The 19321-nt window shown below is 42.3% G+C and overlaps 1 protein-coding gene across 1 annotated transcript in view; it reads right to left on the reverse strand.

Annotated features, from left to right (window-relative positions):
* Positions 1-5013, reverse strand: part of LOC140459819 (galanin receptor 2a-like) — a 47301-nt gene extending 42288 nt beyond the window's left edge. Inside the window, exon 1 of the mRNA XM_072554353.1 lies at positions 4830-5013. Within this exon, the coding sequence (XP_072410454.1) occupies positions 4830-5013 (184 nt within the window). The remainder of the gene's footprint in view (positions 1-4829) is intronic.
* Positions 5014-19321: the final 14308 nt, after the last annotated feature.

A 19321-nucleotide genomic window follows, 5' to 3' on the forward strand; every position in this document is an offset into this window, starting at 1 on the left:
ATAGACTGAACTCGCAGCTTAATGTTGCAGGATACAAATGCTACAGGAAGGACAGAATATGAGGCAAAAGAGAAGGGGGATTGGAGTTTTTGATAAAGGATAATATTACATCTGTCCTGAGGGTGGATACTCCCGGAAATACATTAAGGCAGCTTAGTTGGCTGGAACTGAGAAACAAGATAGGGATGACTTCCTTCTTGGGATTGCATAATAGACCCCCTAATCGTTGATGAAAATTGAGAAACAAATTGGTGAGGGGATCTGGGTTATTTGTAATAATTATAGGGTGGCTATGGCAGGGGATATTATCTTTCCAAACATAGGCTAGTTCTGCTGTAGCGTTAAGGGTTTAGATTAAGAGGAATCTGTGAAGCATATATAAGGGTATTCAGTACGTGAATGCGCAGACTAGAGAAGGTGCAAAATCTCACCTACTATTGGGAAGTAAGGCAGAGCAGCTGACTGTTTTTTGGGGCCAGCGACCATAATTATATTCGTTTTAAAATAGTCGTGGAAAAAGATAGACCAGATCTAAAAGCTGCAATTCTAAAGTGCAAAAAGTCCAACTGGATGGTATAAGGAAAGAACAAATTTGAAAGCTAATTGGGGCTGATGATCACAGTTAAAGGGACGACAGGACACTGGGAAACTGCAGAAATATGACATCAAGAGATTGCATATTCCTGAAAGACTGCAAGTAAAGGCGGATATTTGTAGGGAATACTAGATGAAGAAAAAAATTTAGATTTGCTTAATAAAAGGAAGGAAGCGTATGTCAGGTATAGACAGGATAGATCAAGTGAATCCTTCGAATAGTACAAAGGCAATAGGAGCATTCTGAAGATGAAAGTCAGGACGGTAAAATATGGATATGAGATAGCTTTGGTAAATAGAGTTAAGGAGTATCAAAAGAGATTTTTTAACAAGTATATTAAGGACTAAAGGGAAACTAGGGAGAGAACAGGGCCCATCAATGATCAGCAAGGCGGCCTTTGTATAGATCCACAAGAGATGGGAGGGGATAAAAAACGTGTATTGTGCATCAGAGTTTGCTGTGGAAAAGGACATGGAAGAAAACGAACGCACACAAATAGATCGTGACCTCTTGAAAATGTCCACATTACAGAGGAGGAAGTCATGGAGGACATAAAATGCATGCAAGTGGATAAATCCCCAGGATCTGATCAGTTGTAGCCTAGACCTCTGTGGGAAGATTTGGAAGTGATTGCTGGGCCTCTTGCCTAAATATTTGCATCATCGATATTCGCACGTGAGGTGCTGGTAGACTGGCTAACATGTTGTCACAATTTAAGAAAGTTAGTAAGTACAAGCCAGGGAAATCTGGACCATGAGCCTGACGTCGGGAGTGGGCAATACTGATGTACACAATATATACATGTATTTTGAAAGGCAAGTACTAAATAGGCGTAGCAAAAATAGTTTTGTGCTTGGGAAACCATGTTTCACAAACTTGATTGAGTTTTTTGAAGAAGTAAGTAATATGGACTTCAGTGAGGCATTCGACAAGGTTCACCAAGGGAGACTGGTTAGCAAGTTTGGATTTCATGTAATAAAGGGAGAACTAACCATTTGGATGCAGAACTATCTCAGAGGTTGAACGCAGAGGGCTGTGGTGCAGGGTTGTATTTTTCAGATTAGAGGTCTATGACCAGTGGAGTGCCACAAGGATCGGTGCTGGGTCCACTACTTTTTGTCATTTATATAAATAATTTGCATGTATGCTTAAGAGGTCCAGTTAGTCAGTTTGCGTCTGACACCAAACTTTGAGGTGCAGTTGACAATGAAGTAGGTTACTTCGAATTACAGCGGGATTTTGATCAGATGGGCCATTGAGCTCAGGAGAACCAGGTGGAGTTTAATTTATATAAATGCGAGGTGTGCATTTTGGGAAAGCAAATCCTAGCAGGACTTATACACCAAATGTTAATGTCCTCAGGAGTGTTGCTGAACAAAGGGACCCTGGAGTTCAGGTTCATGGCTAATGATAGGAGAGTCACAGTTAGATAGTGTAGAGAAGCAGGCGTATGGTCAGAGTGTTGAGTGGAGCGGTTGGGAAGCTATGTTTCGGCCGTACAGAACAGAGATAACGCCACATTTTGAATATTGCGTGCAATTCTGGCCTCCTTCTGTCAGAATGATGTTGTGGAACTTGAAAGGAATGAAGGGTTTTAGCCTGTAACGTCGATTTTCCTGCTCCTCGGAATGTGCCTGACCTGCTGTGCTGTTCCAGCACGACTTTGATATTGATTCTAATCTCGCGAATCAGCAGCACCAAATTTTGTTTGGATTTGAATATCTGGTCGGCATGGATGAATTGTACCAAAGGGTCTGTTTCCGTGCTGTGCATCTCTATGGTTCCATAACTCTATGGCTTATTTTTTTGTCACTTCAAAATTTAACTCCATTATCACCACTTGTTATTACTCTCCAGTTACATAATTATGCTAATTCTGCAAACATGTATAAAATTCGATCGTACGGATTATATCTTGTCTGCACGTTTTCTTTTCACCTGGACATTTTAACACATCTGGAATAGTATTTTTATGATCTGTAACATGTATAATCCATGTATTAAACCAGAAACAGAAGACTCCAGCAAAATACTCAGATACTTTTGTCCGTGCATCTTTCCAAATAGGTAGGAGTGTTATGGTCCATGTCCATAGCCGTATCTCTTCAATGTCCATGACATAAACATTCATATATTTAAAGGCTTGAAATAACCTGAATAACTTCTTTTTTATGGTGAAGTATTTTCTCTGCCGTGTGTCTTTGCGAAATTACCAACTGGCATTTAAATCCACCATCATTCACCTGCATCAACACAGTTCCAACTCCTTTTTCACTGGCACCAAGAGCGACTTGAAAGGATTTCATAAAATGCAGTGAGGCGCGATGGTTATCACTGCTTTTAAATTCTCAAATTCTTCCTGGTATTGTTCCACCTCAACGAAATTTCGTGTTTGCCTTGAACAAATCCATCCGTAGTGCCACCATACTGCTGATGTTTGGTATAAACGTCCAGTAGAATCCAATCAGTCCCAGAAATTGAAGCACCTCTTTCTTCGAGGGTGGTCCTGGAAATTCCTCAATAGCTTTTGACTTTATGTCATGGAAGTCACTCTTCCACGTCCGATGTTGAATGTCAAAGAGCATCACTTCTGCAGTCGCGAATTCAGTTTGTTGTGAAATTGAAAAGCAGCTTTGCACCCCGTAGTTTTTCAAACAGTGCTACCAAACGCACCATTTGATCTTTCTATGAATGACAAAAGATCACGAAATAATCAACATCGACAGCACTTTGTGTCAATCCTGTCGCAACTTTGACATGTGGCTCGTGCAGTCTTCATTCAAAAAGGCATATCTTTGAAACGATATTGGTCCTTTGTGACCAGAAATGCAGAGATTTATTTCACTCTATCCAAAAAAAGGTACTTGCCAGTAACGACGCAGTAAGTCCAACTTTGTGATGGACGTCGAATGTCCATTTCTTTTCCAAACAGTCCTCCAGCTTGGATTTGAGTGCAAGTCTGATTCAGTTACAGCATTGACCTTCCAATAATCCAAAGAGAATCATTCAGGCTGAAGAATCAACGCCACGAGTGAACTTTGCTCAATTTCAGTTGGCTTGATGATTTTCGTCTTGGTGCCTCGCTTCCCCTTCCTCTGTAACTGTGCAGGTTTAAGAGGAAAAAGCCTTCAGAGGTGTTGTTTCATCGAAAGGCCATTCCTTTCATCAACATCGTGCACTATTAGTCCTCCCATTCTATTCCGACGTATATTCTCATAACGCTGCCACAATCCTTTCAATTCAATTCTGTTTTGCTGAGACAGATAACATCTGATCGTCCCACACTGCTTGACCACTTATTCATCGGTCAATTTACTCTGTGGCACATCAAAAGTTAAAACATCTGTATTTGATTCTTACTCTGAAAGGCAGCAATTAATACGTGTTTCTCTGGTTCTTTTTCTGAAGTCGTTGTTTGTTTTTTTGTCACTGCACGTGGCGTTCCTATCATTTGATATGTCTAACAGGAACGGCACAATTCAACCACATCCTCATGAACTCAGCTGAAAAGAAGAGTTTTGTGTCAACGCCCGAGTTTTTCTCCCTCCAAGATCACATCCGACTGACAATTCAAGTGCTGCTCATCGTATTTCCTGTCTGTGCTCTACCAGCAACACAATCTGGTGAATCAGTGCCAATTTCTCTGTTGTGTGCTGTGTCTCCAGTTTCACTTTAGGATTATGTCATTGAGGTAATAAGACACATTAATATGTTCTGATTTCTTTTCTGAGAGGTTTTATTGCATCAAACATCTTTCAAAACTAGGCAACGCTGCCTGCTCCATTTTCCTGCTCAGTTTCTTTCTTCATCATTTCAGCAACCAGGCCGCTAGTTAAGTGGACTTCAGTAGGTTGTCTTTCTCTTTGATCTGTCCTTCTTGCTTAACATTTTGCTGTGTGATCTTGTTACTGTTCAGTCTCGAAAATTCTGGTGTGTTTTTCTTTTAATTTGTCACTCCCTGATTTTCCTGAGGCGTTCTCACGACAAGGAGTGTCACTCTAACCTTTGATCCTGTGAGAACAAGACGTAGTGCTCGACGAGAGACTGTTTCAATCATTTTTACTGCAACTTCCCCAGTCCTAATCGGTCTTTACAAACTAATTTTGCACAGGAGAAAGCTACATCACTCTTCATTTATCTCACAAATTATGACACTCTTTCAGGCAGAAACACTTATCTTTTATTATAAGAGACTAATTAGCTTCTGAATCTCTGAATACTTTGCTTTCTTTACCTTCACCCGTTGTTCTTCCTGAGTAAACCTTACACACAGAGGTAAAGTCTGTATAGAAATCTGGCAACATCTCACTATCTAGCCCAAATGTACGGCGTGCACTACTCTCGAGTTCCTCGTCTTCCTGTGGGATTTCGTCCATTGCCTCAAAAGAAAATCTCACTAGCTGAACGTCCTTTGCCATCTCGGTTATTCCAGTGCCATTCATAAACAATCAGCGCTGCGACTTTGTGTGCACTCCCTTCTTGCATTTAAGACATATGAGGCCTTTCCCGTCCTTGCCACCCTTTTGAGCTTCTTTCCTTTCACATATTAAACTATACTTAGTGTGATCTGATGTTTGTTTTCCTTGAAGTATATCTTTATTCTTCCAATTTCTGTCACTCATGGAATTGATGCACTGATGCATATCCCTCCACCATCTCTGCATCTCTTTTCGCTGTTTGAGCATTCTGTTAAACAATATAGTTCTCACCAATTCTAGAAGTGAATTTTAAAACTCCTCCAACAAAGTAAATTATCTAAGATATGTCTTACCTATTGTTAATTTTCTCACCAGATACCCCTGGGTATTTACCTCTCATTCGTGGCCATTATACAAATATGTCTCTGCAATGACGAAGAAATCCTACACATCTGTGATGAGTTATGATGTTAAGTCATGTCCGTCGTCTGTCGTTATTAACGTTCCTGACAAATATGTGACTCATATTCAAACCCAATAACCTCCTTAGCGATGTTTAGAGAAATTTCCACCAATTTTGAATTAATCAAAAGCAAGTAATCGAAATTGACCAGGTTATTCTCACCTAAGTTTCATTGAAAGATGTAGCACACTAGTCCACAACTCTGTTTAAATCTGCAGCAAACTTTCTTACCTCGAATCTGTTCAAATAAGAAATTTTCCGTTCAGATCTGTCCAGATCCAAAAGTAGACCCCTTTCTCTTTAGAAGGGTAAAGTTTCGAAACAAACTGATAATTAAACTAAAAAATCAGTCATCCTCTCGCAGGGGTGCAGGTCTGCGTCTCACAATTAAACACGAAAAACCCAGAGTAGGTCTTTTCATCCCTCAAAATCTGTTAAAAGGTTGTGGCAACTCGAATAACTTACCTCACACCACTCCCCCAACCCACCCAGACTATTGTTTAGGACTTGTTAACTGAAAGGCAATTCCTTTACTCACTCTGCAATCCGCAAGTTACAACTTGTTTATCTAACACCAACAGTGAACAAATTAAGTGTTCCTAAGAATTCGAAAATTCCTTCATAACAAAAGTCCAATGTGTCACTGAGCTAAATTGTACTACTGTGCGGTTTCAGTAACACAGATCCCACCTACAGCTATCCGATTAGGCACAAAACAATAAATTAAAACTTCGTCTCTGAAAATTAACATCAAGGCTGTCTTCCGAAATGCTTCTCGCTCTGTCCGCTTATCTTGTTTCCAAGATGTCTCTCTCCACCAAATTGTTGTGACAGACCTGTCATTTCTGTGAAATCTTCTGTCTTCAATCCTCGCAATACGGATCGTAGTGCCTTATATGGATGGATGTTACTTTTCCTGAGGGCTGAAAGTTGTTATCACTTCAGTTGGCAGTCGGCTCTGCCAAATTTTCCAAACTACGCTCATCTTTAAACATTGATGACCTATTCATTAATTTAGAATAAGATGGGTTTAAGGTTGTCAACACCATCAGATATAAATTTGATAGATTTTCAGTGTCTCAGGGTAAGCTTAAGAATAATTCGTTATAAAAGACGTGCTTGTCTTGGTAAAAATGCCGCTTGGCTGTTCTATACAAAATATTTCAGTTCAGCTGATCTCTGCACCGACGTTTAAAATGCTGTTCTGACGTTTATTTATTGTATTTCATATTGCTATGGTTAGGGGATAAGCGTTATTTTTGAAAGGGACCACGCACTCTTACTATTTCACAGTTTTAGAATTTTACACACCATCATCACAACAACACCCTGACTCTTTGACTGTCACTCTCAGTCTATGACAGTCATTGCTGTACCGCCATTCTGATTCCCGAACTATTACACTGACAGCCCCACCATCACACTGACATACTCACAATCACATCGACTCTTTCTTCGTCATACTAACGCAGTCGCAATAACCAACTCACACTCACACTGACTCCTCACTATCATATGGACTAGCAGACCATCATAATTACTCCCTTCACCATCACATTCCATCTATCAATGTCACGCTGATTCAATCACCATCGCACTCACTCACTTACCATCACACGAATTCCCAAAGCGTTCTAATTGCTCCCTCACAATCCGACTGCCTCGCTCATCATCACACTAACTCCCTCATCATCACTTTAATTCACTCATCATTGCACTCACTCCCTCGCCATTACACGGATTCCTAAAGACATATGCATTCCCTTACCATCAAACTGCCTCCTTCATCATCACCGCAACCCCCTCATCATAACATTGAATAACACAAAATCGCACTAACTCTGCCACAATCACAGCCACTCCGATACACCACATGTCATCAAATGAATTCGCTCACCATCGCACTTGTTCTCTCACCATCACACTGACTGCCTCACCATCACTCTCTCTCTCGCACAACTACACTGAATCCCTCACAATCGCACTGATTTAATCACTTTTGCACACATTCAATCAGCATCACACTGACTCCTTCACCATCACACCCATTTCGTCAGCATGAAACGCACTCCCTCACCATCATTATGACTCCCTCACTGTCACACACAGTCACGTACTGTCACTTTCATTCACTCTACATCGCACTGAATCCCTCACTGTCACATTCATACTCGTGCCATCAAATTGAATCGCTCACTCTCGCATTCCTTCGATCACCGTCATATCGAATCCCTCATGGTCATGTTCAAATCCTCACTGCCTCCATTGCGTCCCTTACAGTCAATATTGACTAATTCGCTATTCAACGTTCTCGCTCCTTTCCCAATCACACATTTCACACTCTCACCGTCACAATGACTCGCTCACAGTCACAGAGACGCCCTCGCTGTCACACTCAAACTCTAACCGCCACACAGATTCTCGAACTGTTGCATTGAATAGCCGACCATCAGGCTCAAACTCTCACTGTCAAAGTGACCCAGTCTCTATTACACTAACATGCTCAGCGTCTTACCGACGTGCTCACAATGACACTCACGCTTTCACCATCACACTGTCACAATCACATCGCATTGACTCGCTCACCAAACCACTTAATCCTTCACTGTCACTCCAACCCGCTAAACATCACACTGACTACCTCAGCATCACACATGGTCCATCACCAGCACACTGACTCTGTCATTATCACACTCAGTGCATCACACTTCCACTCTCAGGCACCGTCACTCTGCCTCAGTCATTGTCACACTCACACTGTCCCGGTCACATTGAATTGTTCAGTTTCACACTGACTCCTCTACTGTCTAAATAATCTATCACAGTCCAAGTCACGCTTACTGTATCACTGACAGGCTCCCCGTAGCACTGACTCACTCACCTTCCCATGGAACAAATCAAAAACACACTCTCTCCCCCACCATGACGCTGACTCCGCCATCGTGACATCCACGTCACCTCCACGACACAGATTCGTTCTCTGTTACACTCACACCCTCAGCGTCACACACACTCCATCATCGTGTCGTAACAGAATCCTTTACCATCACACTGACCCCTCATTGCAGCACTGACATGATCACCATTGCACTCACTCCTCACCGTCACACCGATTCATTCATCATAACTCGGACTCTTTCAGTTTCACACTAACTCATGCACAATCACACCAATCTTTCACCATCACACAGAATCCCTCGCTATCAAACTGACACAATCACCTTCACTGTGACACAAGCAACATCTGACTGATGTGTTCTCAAACACGCTCATTACAATAGCACTATCCCTTTCACTGTCACACTGATATTCTCACTACGCATTGATCCACTGACCATCACACGACCTGTATCACTGCAACAACTACCCGCTCGGTGTAATAGTGACATCAGCAGTCCAGCATTGATTTGCTTGCGGTCACACGGAGAGGATCAACATTACCATTAATCCCTTAACATTATGCTCGTATGCACCAACAATCTGCATTTCCAACGTTAGTCTGACTCACTCGCCATCACACTATCTCGCTCACTGACATACTAACTCCCTCACTGTCAAACGACTGGCGTAAAACCTCGCACTCATTCCCTCTCTATCACAGTCAATCTCTCGCTGGACCAGTGACTCACTCAGCTTCACACTGACACACTCGGTATTCGACTAACGTGTTCACAGTCACACTGAGTACCTCACCATCACATTGACTCCATCACCGTCTGTCTGACTTTCTCACCTTCACACTGACTCCTTCACCGACACACTGACTCCCTCACCATAAATCTGACTCCCTCGCCAACACAATAACTCATTCACCTTCACACTGACTCATTAACATTCACACTGACTCACTCACCTTCCGCTGGACACATTTACTCACACATTCGCTCACTTACCATCTTACTCAATCCCTCAACATGACACTCTCCCACTCACCACACACCGACTGTCTCACTGTCATGCTGCCCCATGCACCATTACAGTGAATCTTTCATTACCACAATTACTTCCTTATTGTCACACTCTCTCCCTTACAGGCACACAAAGTCCCTAAACAACGTATCAACTTGCTTCACTATTTTACTGAAATGCTAACCATCACACTGAGTTCTTAACCATCACTCTGTCTTGCTTACAATCATACTCATTCCCTCACCATCACATTCACTGGCTTTCCACCTCACTCAATCTGACACCTCCATATTCTCCCGTGCCCCATTATGCAGATTCTCTCAACGCCAGCACACCTGCACGGGATTATCTGGACTCTTTCTCTATCACGTTGACTTGCACACCATGATACTGACTTTCTTGCTTTACAATGACTCGTTCACATCACACTCACTCCCAAACTGTCACAGTTACTCCAGGACCGTTACACACGCATTGATTTTCACGCTCTCGCATTCATATTGACTCGATCATCGTAACACTGACTATGTCACCGTCAGACTGATCAACTAATCAGCTCAATAACTCTCTCACACTGACACTGCCTTGCGCATGTCACACAGGCATCCTCACCATCACACTGACTCTCTCACTGACACATTCATACTTTCAAAGTCACATTCACTTACTTACCATCACACCGACACGATCACCATTACATTGACTCGTTCACCACCACATTCGTTCCCTCAGTGTCACACGGACTCCTCACCGGCACTCTGACTCCTTCACGTTTCGAATTACTCAAATAGGGTCGCACTTATGACCTCATTGCCACACCAAAAATCTCTCCATCTCAAAAACTCCCTCACGTTCACACTGACTCGGTCATGCACACATGGACTCCATCGCCTTCACACTTTCGCCCTCACCGACACAATAACTCCCACACTGTCACATTGACTCAGCCATCCATCACTCTTAACCTCTCCCAATCACACTAACTCCCTCACCATCTTTCTGACTCTCTCACCATCACATTGACTTATTCATATTCACACTGAGTCACTCGAAATCATTTTAGCTCCCTCACTGTTATATTGATCTCCTTACCGTCCCACTCAAATGATCACCTTCACACTGACTTGCTCATAGTCACTCTGACTTTCTCACTGTCGCAGTGATCCACTGTCGCAGTGATCTTCTGTCACACTGACTTTCTCACCATGAGACTGACTCCCTCACCATCACACTGACTTGTTCATCGGCAAGCTGAAACAGTCACTGCCTAATTGACCCCTCATCATAGCACCAAAAGCCTCAGCATCGTATGGCCTCCACCATTGTCAAATTGAAACCTTCACCATCACAGTTACTGTCTTACTGACATACTTAAACGTTCAGTGTTATACTCATTAGCTCACCATCAACCTGAAATAATTACCATCAATCGCACTCCTTGAATGTTACATGCACATCTTCACCATCACACTGACTGACCCATTAGGATAACGACTGTCTCTCCATCACACAAGACCTTCTAATTGCCATATGGGCAGCCTCACGGTTGCACTGACGTCCTTATCATCACATTCACTCCCACACCCGCATATTGAATGCTCACCGCCACACTCGCCCTCTCACCAGCGCACTGACACTTTAACAGTCACATGCACTCCCTCACTTGAAGATTGAAACCCTTGCCATCACACTGACCCTTTGCCGTCACATTCACTCCCGCACATACATAGTGAATGCTCACCATTACACCGACTCTCTCACCATCACACGATTGTCTCAACCCAGCATTTACGATACAATTGCCAAACTCACTTTTCCACCATTATGCTGACTTGCTCACCCGCACACTGACTTTCTCACCATCACCCCCACTCTTTCACTGTCACACTCTTGCCCCCACTCCCGCATTTCTTCTATGACAATCACGCCCCCACTCTGACAATCAGCCCCTCGTACCCACACTCTCTTTTTCACCGGCTCTCTGAATTTCTCAACGTCGCACTGACTTGCTCACCGTCACTCAGACTCTGCCCCCACCATACTCACTGCCTCACTCTTACACTAAATCTCATACAATTACGCTCAATCCCTCACTATCTCAATTACTCCTCGACTGCCATTCCTGGACTGTCGTATTCACTAACCCACTGACACAGTTACGCTTTGCCGGCCAGTCAGTCCCCCACTTTCACACTTAGTCCCTTAGTATGACATGATCTCACTCATCATCACTACTTCCCGCTGACCGTCACATTAACTCGCTTACTATTGCACTCATTCCTTCAATGTCACATTCAGTCTATTCCAGTCAAATCTACTTCTTTTCGTTACGCTGTCGGTCTCGCAGACACACTGACTCCCTCAACTCATATTCACTCACTGCCCGCTACACTGATTTACTGATAATCACTCTGACTCGTTCACTTTAAAATCTCACTCGCTTCCTGTTACCCCGGCCCGCCCGCTGTCACATTTACTCCCACGCAACTACATTGAATCCCTCAACATCACAATCTTTAGATCTTGCTAGGTCACACTGATTCACACCATTTCACCCTCATTACCTTACTGTCAAACCGAATCCCTCTCGATCATTCTCGCTCCATCACCATCACACTCATTCATATACTGTCACACTGACTCCTTCACCATTATCCTGAATTCCTTGCTGTCACACTTACGCCCTCACCGTCACTCTTACTCCTCCACTATACCTAACCATCACACTAGCTCCCACACCGTCCTACCGAAACACTTGGCGTAACGCTGACTCGCTCAGATTCACAATCACTGCATCACCGTCACAATGTCTTCCACACAGTCACCCAGAATCCCTCACTGTCTCACTCATTCTCTCACCACTACGCTCTCCCTCACTGTCACTCTGACTCGAATAAAGCCATACTGACTGGTTCACTATCATAGAGACTCTCTCACTGTCACACTGACTCCGTCACGGTCACACGCAATTACTCACCGTCACAAGGGCTTCCTCACCGTCACAGCAACTCATTCTCCATCACAAGTATTCCCTTACACCAATTACTCCCTCACCGTCACGCTCACTCACACATTATTGCACTGACTTCCTCATTGTCACACTCTCTCCCTCACAATCACAGTCCCTCAATTACAATGAACTGGCTCTGTCGCCCTCACTTTCAAATCCGCAGTCTCACTATTTCACAGTTGTTTCAAATACTCACAGTTACCCATGCCCCTACACATCGCTCTATATTTCAAGAAACATTCTTTATGCACAAATCCGTTTTATTATATTGATAAATTCCATACCGTTTGCAATATGTCAGTATTTTCTGTGCTGAATTACTATTTTAGATTTGAAACAAGTTTGACTCCAGAAATTAAACTGCGATTTGTTTCCTGAAAGAGTCTTCACAAGTGCAATCCAGCGTTTCAACTGCCCTGTCACCTTTTAATTTGTCTTAGCCCTCTGCCTGTCCGAAGTTTAAAAACTTAGGAAGCACTGCTGAATCATTGAAATCTATAGGGGCAGTAGATTTAGACAGATTCCCAAAATTATATCTGAATCAATCGAAGTTTGCAAATCATTTTTGCACAATATCAATATCCTGCGTTTGACATCTCAGTAAGATTTATACGGTGCAGATATATATGAATGAAAGTAGTCTGTCACAATTACATCCACAAATCTCCACCCCCACCGTAATGATAGAATTCCAAAGGCAAACTGGTACCTTGCCTGTTTCTGAGCCCAGTTTAATTCTGTCACATTTAGTTTTTATTGTCCCTTCTCAATCTAATATTCCTACAGAATTGGTTCATATCTCATTGTATTTTATATGCAATAGTCTGAATTACAACCTGAGAGGTGTGTTTGAGAGGTGTGTTTCACTATTATAATGCAGGAGAAATTATTCTGAACGTGTCAGTCAGTCAGCAACATTAGGTTTGTTCATGGCAGATATTTCATGCTAGCTGAGCACTTTCAATGTATTTATGAGCAAAGAAAGGCAGGAACACCTTTGGACGTGGGATTCCATGGTCATTTGAGTGCAGCGTGAATTCAGTAGAATGATGGCGACACAAAACAAGGTTTCAATAACCATGGAGTGAAATGATACAATTGCAGTGTTGTAATTCCTGAAGGGTCAGAGGTACTAGATGTTTTTCAGAAAAAAATGGGAATTACCGGGATAGGTCGATGGAATGGTGTATAGCTGTTTCTGGATCTAGAACAAAGCTTACCTGTTTAAAAGAGAAAGTCAAACAGTTCTCGGAAGCACATTCAAGACTAAAATGAAGGAACAATGCCTCACACTTCTGAACATATGAGAATACCTTCTGAGGACAGCCTAACTCTTCCTCGAGGGCATTATTTCGTCAACTACATTTGTCGAACTTTATGGGAGTTTTGTACGTGGTGAAAAGTTTCACCCAAAACGCCCTCTCTTCCCCTGTGAACCACTGGAGTGCCCTCACCCTTTGTTCCTTTGCCAACAGGCTGTGGACCTACCAAATTTACTTGCTCTAGCAACACACAACGGACTCAGCATCAACTGTTTGCTGACAACGGGCTGTATATCTATTCACACTCACTTCCCCCATTGCAAACAGTTTTCCCATAAACGCAGTGCTTCCATAACAAATGTTTTTGACATTCCCCCTCTGTACCAGTCGCAACACCCAGTGGTCACACACCCGATTTGTTCCTGCAGCAATGGCCTGTGCACCAAACCACTCTATTCTCTACCAACGCCATGTAGGCTAATACCCTCGCATTATCTTTGTGATGGTCAGTGGTCAAATATATCTCAGTTTGCCGAGCAGACCCGTTCCCATTCTGCTGAACAGCGGTGTCTGGTCCATTCCATTAGTTTTTATTTTATACCAAGCAAGGTCTGCTGCACCACTTGTCGTCTGCTTCTTTCACAAGAAACTTTCAACCCGCAAACACTGTGTTCCCCAGTAATGGCATGTGGCCCCACCATTGCACTGATCCCCTCCAATTCCTCTGAAAGTACTTGGCACAATGCTCCGCAGCAACAGTCCACTCTGATCGCATAGTAACGGCCTATGCCCGCACTTCGAAATTATTGCAGAGCAACACCCGTGAACCCATCTGCCTCGCAGATTTCTGAGCAACAGACCATGATCCCACAGGCACTGTGTGCACCTAGGAACGCTGAAGAACACCGCATCCGACCCACTATTCTGTCCTTGCAAAGGTCTGCAGCCCGAAACTCACTCTGTTAACCATACTGCGGGCTGAAACCCAATACCCATTCAGTTCCCATGACAACATCCTGCAGCCCAAAACTCACTCTGTTCCCTCTAAATGAAGGATGAAGCCCAGTACCCTGTTGCACTAACAAAAAATCTGCAGCCCAAAATTCAATCTGTTTCCTACCAACAACTTGCAGTCCGAAACTCACACTGTTCCCCTAACAATGGCTTGTGTCCAGCACCTACTCTGTTCCCCGAGCCTGTGGACCAACCTCCGAACTGTTATCTCAGCAATCGCCTGGTGACTCATCAGCATTCTATTCCGCTCATAACGATCAGTCGTACACACTAATTTTAATTACTTATCGAACGCCATTTGTCCCATACTCAATTTGTTCTCCTCGCAATGGAAGATGAAAAAGGACCTGAGAAATAACGATATGGAGGCAGTTATGAATCTTGGAGAAGGGGAGACTCGGATTTTGAGACAGAATGCAAGAGAAAGAGAGATAATGAGAAAGAGAGAAGGAGAATGAGTAAGAGAGGGTCAGTGAAATAAAGTGAGTAATGGATGGAAAATGCAGTGGGGTAGATTATGAGAGTGGGAGGGAGATATGGAGGGAAACGAAACGTGAGAGAAAATTGCTTCGGCCGTACACATGTCGCAGTGCGTTGACCCAGACATAAAAGCAAGAATCGAGTGACTTAAACCCAACGCCTGTGCTCGGACATGTCCCCTCCCTTTCCCGGAGGAAGAGGAACTGGAGTCGATTCAGTCTCTCTCTAGGTTAAAAATCGCACAACTACAGGTTATAGTCCAACAAGTTTAATTGGAAGCAGTAGCTTTCGAAGCGCTGCTCCTTCATCAGGTGGTTGTCAACCCGATGAAGGACAATCACCTGATAATGGAGCTGCGCTCCAAACGCTCTTGCTTCCAACTAAACCATTTGGACAATAACCTGGTGTTGTGTGATTTTTAAATTTGCAGAACCCGATTCAAGACGGATATCTGCATATCACCTCTCCTGGTTAGCTTCATCAAGACGAAGACCAGCAACAATATATATTACTCTGCTGTTTTAAACGATTCAATACAAATGGTGCATTATTTCCAGATTGAAGTTTTATATACACACAGGTGAATGTTGCATTTCCTCACTGGCCCCGAGTGAAGAGAAACTTTGAAACATGTCCCTGAAACACACTGTGGGGTAAGTTTCAACACAACCTCACTGCACTAATTCTGTTACCATAGTGACAGACTGATTCATTGTTGCAACGTTGTGATTGAAATGAGTAAATCCTGGATGGATGGGTTGCAAAGTGATTGAATTTGATTGCTTGACAAATTTTGATAAAGGGATATTTCAGCACATTTTTCAGCTCCCGTCTGAACATAGTCTGCGTCACGACTTATATTGCGGTGTTTGTGCAGCAACTGAGGAGCTGCGGCATGAAGCCCAATTCCTGCGCAAATCAATCGAGATGGGCAGACCGATACCCAATATTATACATCCGGATCCATTCGGAAAAGAGCATCAACAGTGACCACAATAGGATGAAATTGGCTGAGATCACAAACAGTAAAATGCTGGGACTTCTTGACTTTACATTTCTGTATCACACTAAACATCCCCATGTGTGTGAGCCCGTACTCTCCTGCGGACTCTACTGATCTCGAAAATATGTCTTACTGTGAAGCCATTGAGCAGCAGTATCAGGAGAAATGGGAGAGCTGGGTTCAGAATGAAATGGAGGAACTCAACTGTGACCCACGAAGGAGAGTAATTAACCTCGTCTGTTACCTAACAAAACCAGGGATCATTCATCAGACGATACTGAGCTGTACATAAAATACCAGTAAATATTCTTTAAACAGCTCAGCACAGTCACTGTTGCCAGAACCACAGCTGCTGTTTTGTCACTGCAATATTGACCTTTCACCTTCCGGCAAAAAATGGCCATAAGTCGATCGAAGGTGAAACTGACGGTGAACCAGACAGAACAATGAGTCGCTGCATAAAGCATGACGGCGTGGATATTGCACACGGGGATGGACTTCAGGAAATAAAACTTTTCCTGATAAGAAATGGCAATGTGTCTCATTATGAGATCAGGATAATTACCAGTAGATCCACCATTGCCATGGCTACGAGGTAATGGCTAACACTTGGAGACAATCCACAATCTTTATAAAGCAGGAAGTAGATCATCACTACGTTAACTGTGAGGGAGGTAAACAAAGAAACTATCCATCACTCTGGAAACAAAGTTACAGGTTTTTTTTTAAATTTAACACCAAGTGAGATTTTCAACTGAGTTACTGTATACAGAGCTTATTTGAATAATTGGAAATGAAATTACAAATGGCTAGATCTGAATTACACGAATGTGTCTTAAAACACAAGAAGTACTCCTTCCTGAATGACACAGATAAATCTGAATTTTCTGCATTATTTATTAACGGCTGGGGCGTTAGTTAATTGAGCGAAGGTCAAGATCCCAAGGGAAGAGATCCCGTTGCAGTGACAAAGAGGTGCTGTTTCGCAATCCCGTCAGACAATTAAACGGATGAATACGTTTTACTTCTTTTAATTTTCATCACGACCAGTTTACGCTGGAAAACAGAAATTTACAAACTCTGCTTGACTTCAAGGAACCAACAGAGATTCCTTCCCGGACGGCAAGGTTTTCACACATTGAATTCAGAACTGTAAAGGTGTGAGCTGTGACTTCTATCGAGCCATGGGGACGTTCCAGAAATTATGCGTTTTTAATGCAGATTTGTCTGTGTGATCTATGATAGCTATCATTTGTCAATGATAGCTCTGTCTCAGGACCAAATGGGAAATAATTCCAGAGTCAGACGACCGCCTCAAAGAAGAACACCCATTCTCATTTACCCGTTGAATGGATGGAGACTTATTTTGAAACAGATCCCTGATTTTCAGCTTCTATCACAAAGAAAAAGAAAACGCAACATGTACACTTTCAATTCCTTTTTTGATTTTTTTTTATATTTCGTTGAGGTATACACTCACTTTTTCCCCCAAAACTCTTATTAAATTCATTTTGTCCAGGAATGAATATCATGAAGTTTTTTTTTCTGAACAACCTTCAATACAAGTATCCCCTTTGTTATTAAAGTGCCCAAAACTAACCTCAGCTCGTTTTACATCGACTCCCTGCAGGCAGCATTATGACATATTTTTGTACCTGATATCATTTCCCCATAAATTCCTCCCCTCAACTAATTCCTCAAAATATAAGAGTGAGGCCTACACAGTACCCTAATACTTAGAGTTTGGTTAACTGAAGATCAATTGTTTGCTCCAAATCTTTCATCTCGTTTGGTCAAAGCGCTGTGACTTTTAATATTGCAGCCCAAGAACCTTGACTTCTTCAGTCAACAGAGCCAATTTCTTTGGCAACTTTTAAAACAAACTTTATTTGTTCATTTCATTCCCTTCCCACCCCGCCCCAGTTGTCGAAAGGTTTGTGTAATTATTTTAATAAAAATATGAAGCAAGATGCTCCTTTCAACAGTCTTGCACATTGTATCTGATTTTACGATTATCTTGTAAATGTCCGGCCTCTAATTGCTCCATATCAATTTCAAAATACGTTGTATTTTAACCTCAGCCACTCTCTATGGAAGGGAATTCAGGCCCATCAGTATCTGTGTGAAACAATTACTTCCCGTAGCATCCTTAATATATTTAATGTTAACATTCTATTATGACCACTATGCTTATGAACTACATACATCGTTAGTTTCTTAACATTTTCTCTCTATATGTTGATACATATTTCTGCAACTGATTGTCACACTCCCTGCGATCTTAATCACATTCCACATTTCCCTCTTCGTACAGCAAGTACTCTCTTGCTCCACCTTTGTTTAGCTTCTGAAGGGTTTCCAAAGCTCTGGATTATCGCCATTTATACCAATTTGAAAGTCTCCTTTTTGCACATAATACTATTATACTTGAACCCTCTTTTCACATAGGAACATATCATTTCTGTAGTTAATCTATTCAGTTTGTCATTTCCTCTCCAAGGTCATCCTTTTCATTTCCAAATCATTTCTGAATGGACCATAACTAACTCACACTGCAAACCTTCGTAGTTTGCCTTCTCATGATTCAGAATCCTAGTCTCATAATAAACCATCAACACTCAGTCTTACAGAACAATTATATCATATGATGTGTTTTCATCACTCAGGGATCCCTCCGAAAGAAATCACAAATTATTCATTTTTCATTAACTAATGTCCAGATGAATGTCGCCCGGTTCTCAATTTATATCGTTAATACATTTTTTTGTTCCAGAACATCAGACGATATAAGAACATATGACTAGTTTCATTTGCCCAGTCGAGATGCAGATTAATGTCAGAGATAAGTATACCTGTTCCTTCAGCGAAAGTAAGACTAGTTTCCTACTCAACGTCATTTCCATATGTCATCACAACACTTTGGTGCTTCATATTGCAATGCAAAAAACATTTTGGCCTCTGGGAATTTCTCAATTCTACACAGATAGATTCCACATTGTCTGAGCTAATTACTTTCCTCGATATTATGTTTATATCCTTTTAAAACAATAATCCAACTCCACTGCTTTTAACGTTTTAGCTTTCATTCCCAATTAATGAACACTTTGGATGCGGAGTTCCTTTTCCTGAGCCTCCGACAAGGGTTTCTCGTGAGTAATTTAATTAAC

The sequence above is a fragment of the Chiloscyllium punctatum genome, chromosome 35, assembly GCF_047496795.1.
Source record: "Chiloscyllium punctatum isolate Juve2018m chromosome 35, sChiPun1.3, whole genome shotgun sequence".
NCBI lineage: Eukaryota > Metazoa > Chordata > Chondrichthyes > Orectolobiformes > Hemiscylliidae > Chiloscyllium > Chiloscyllium punctatum.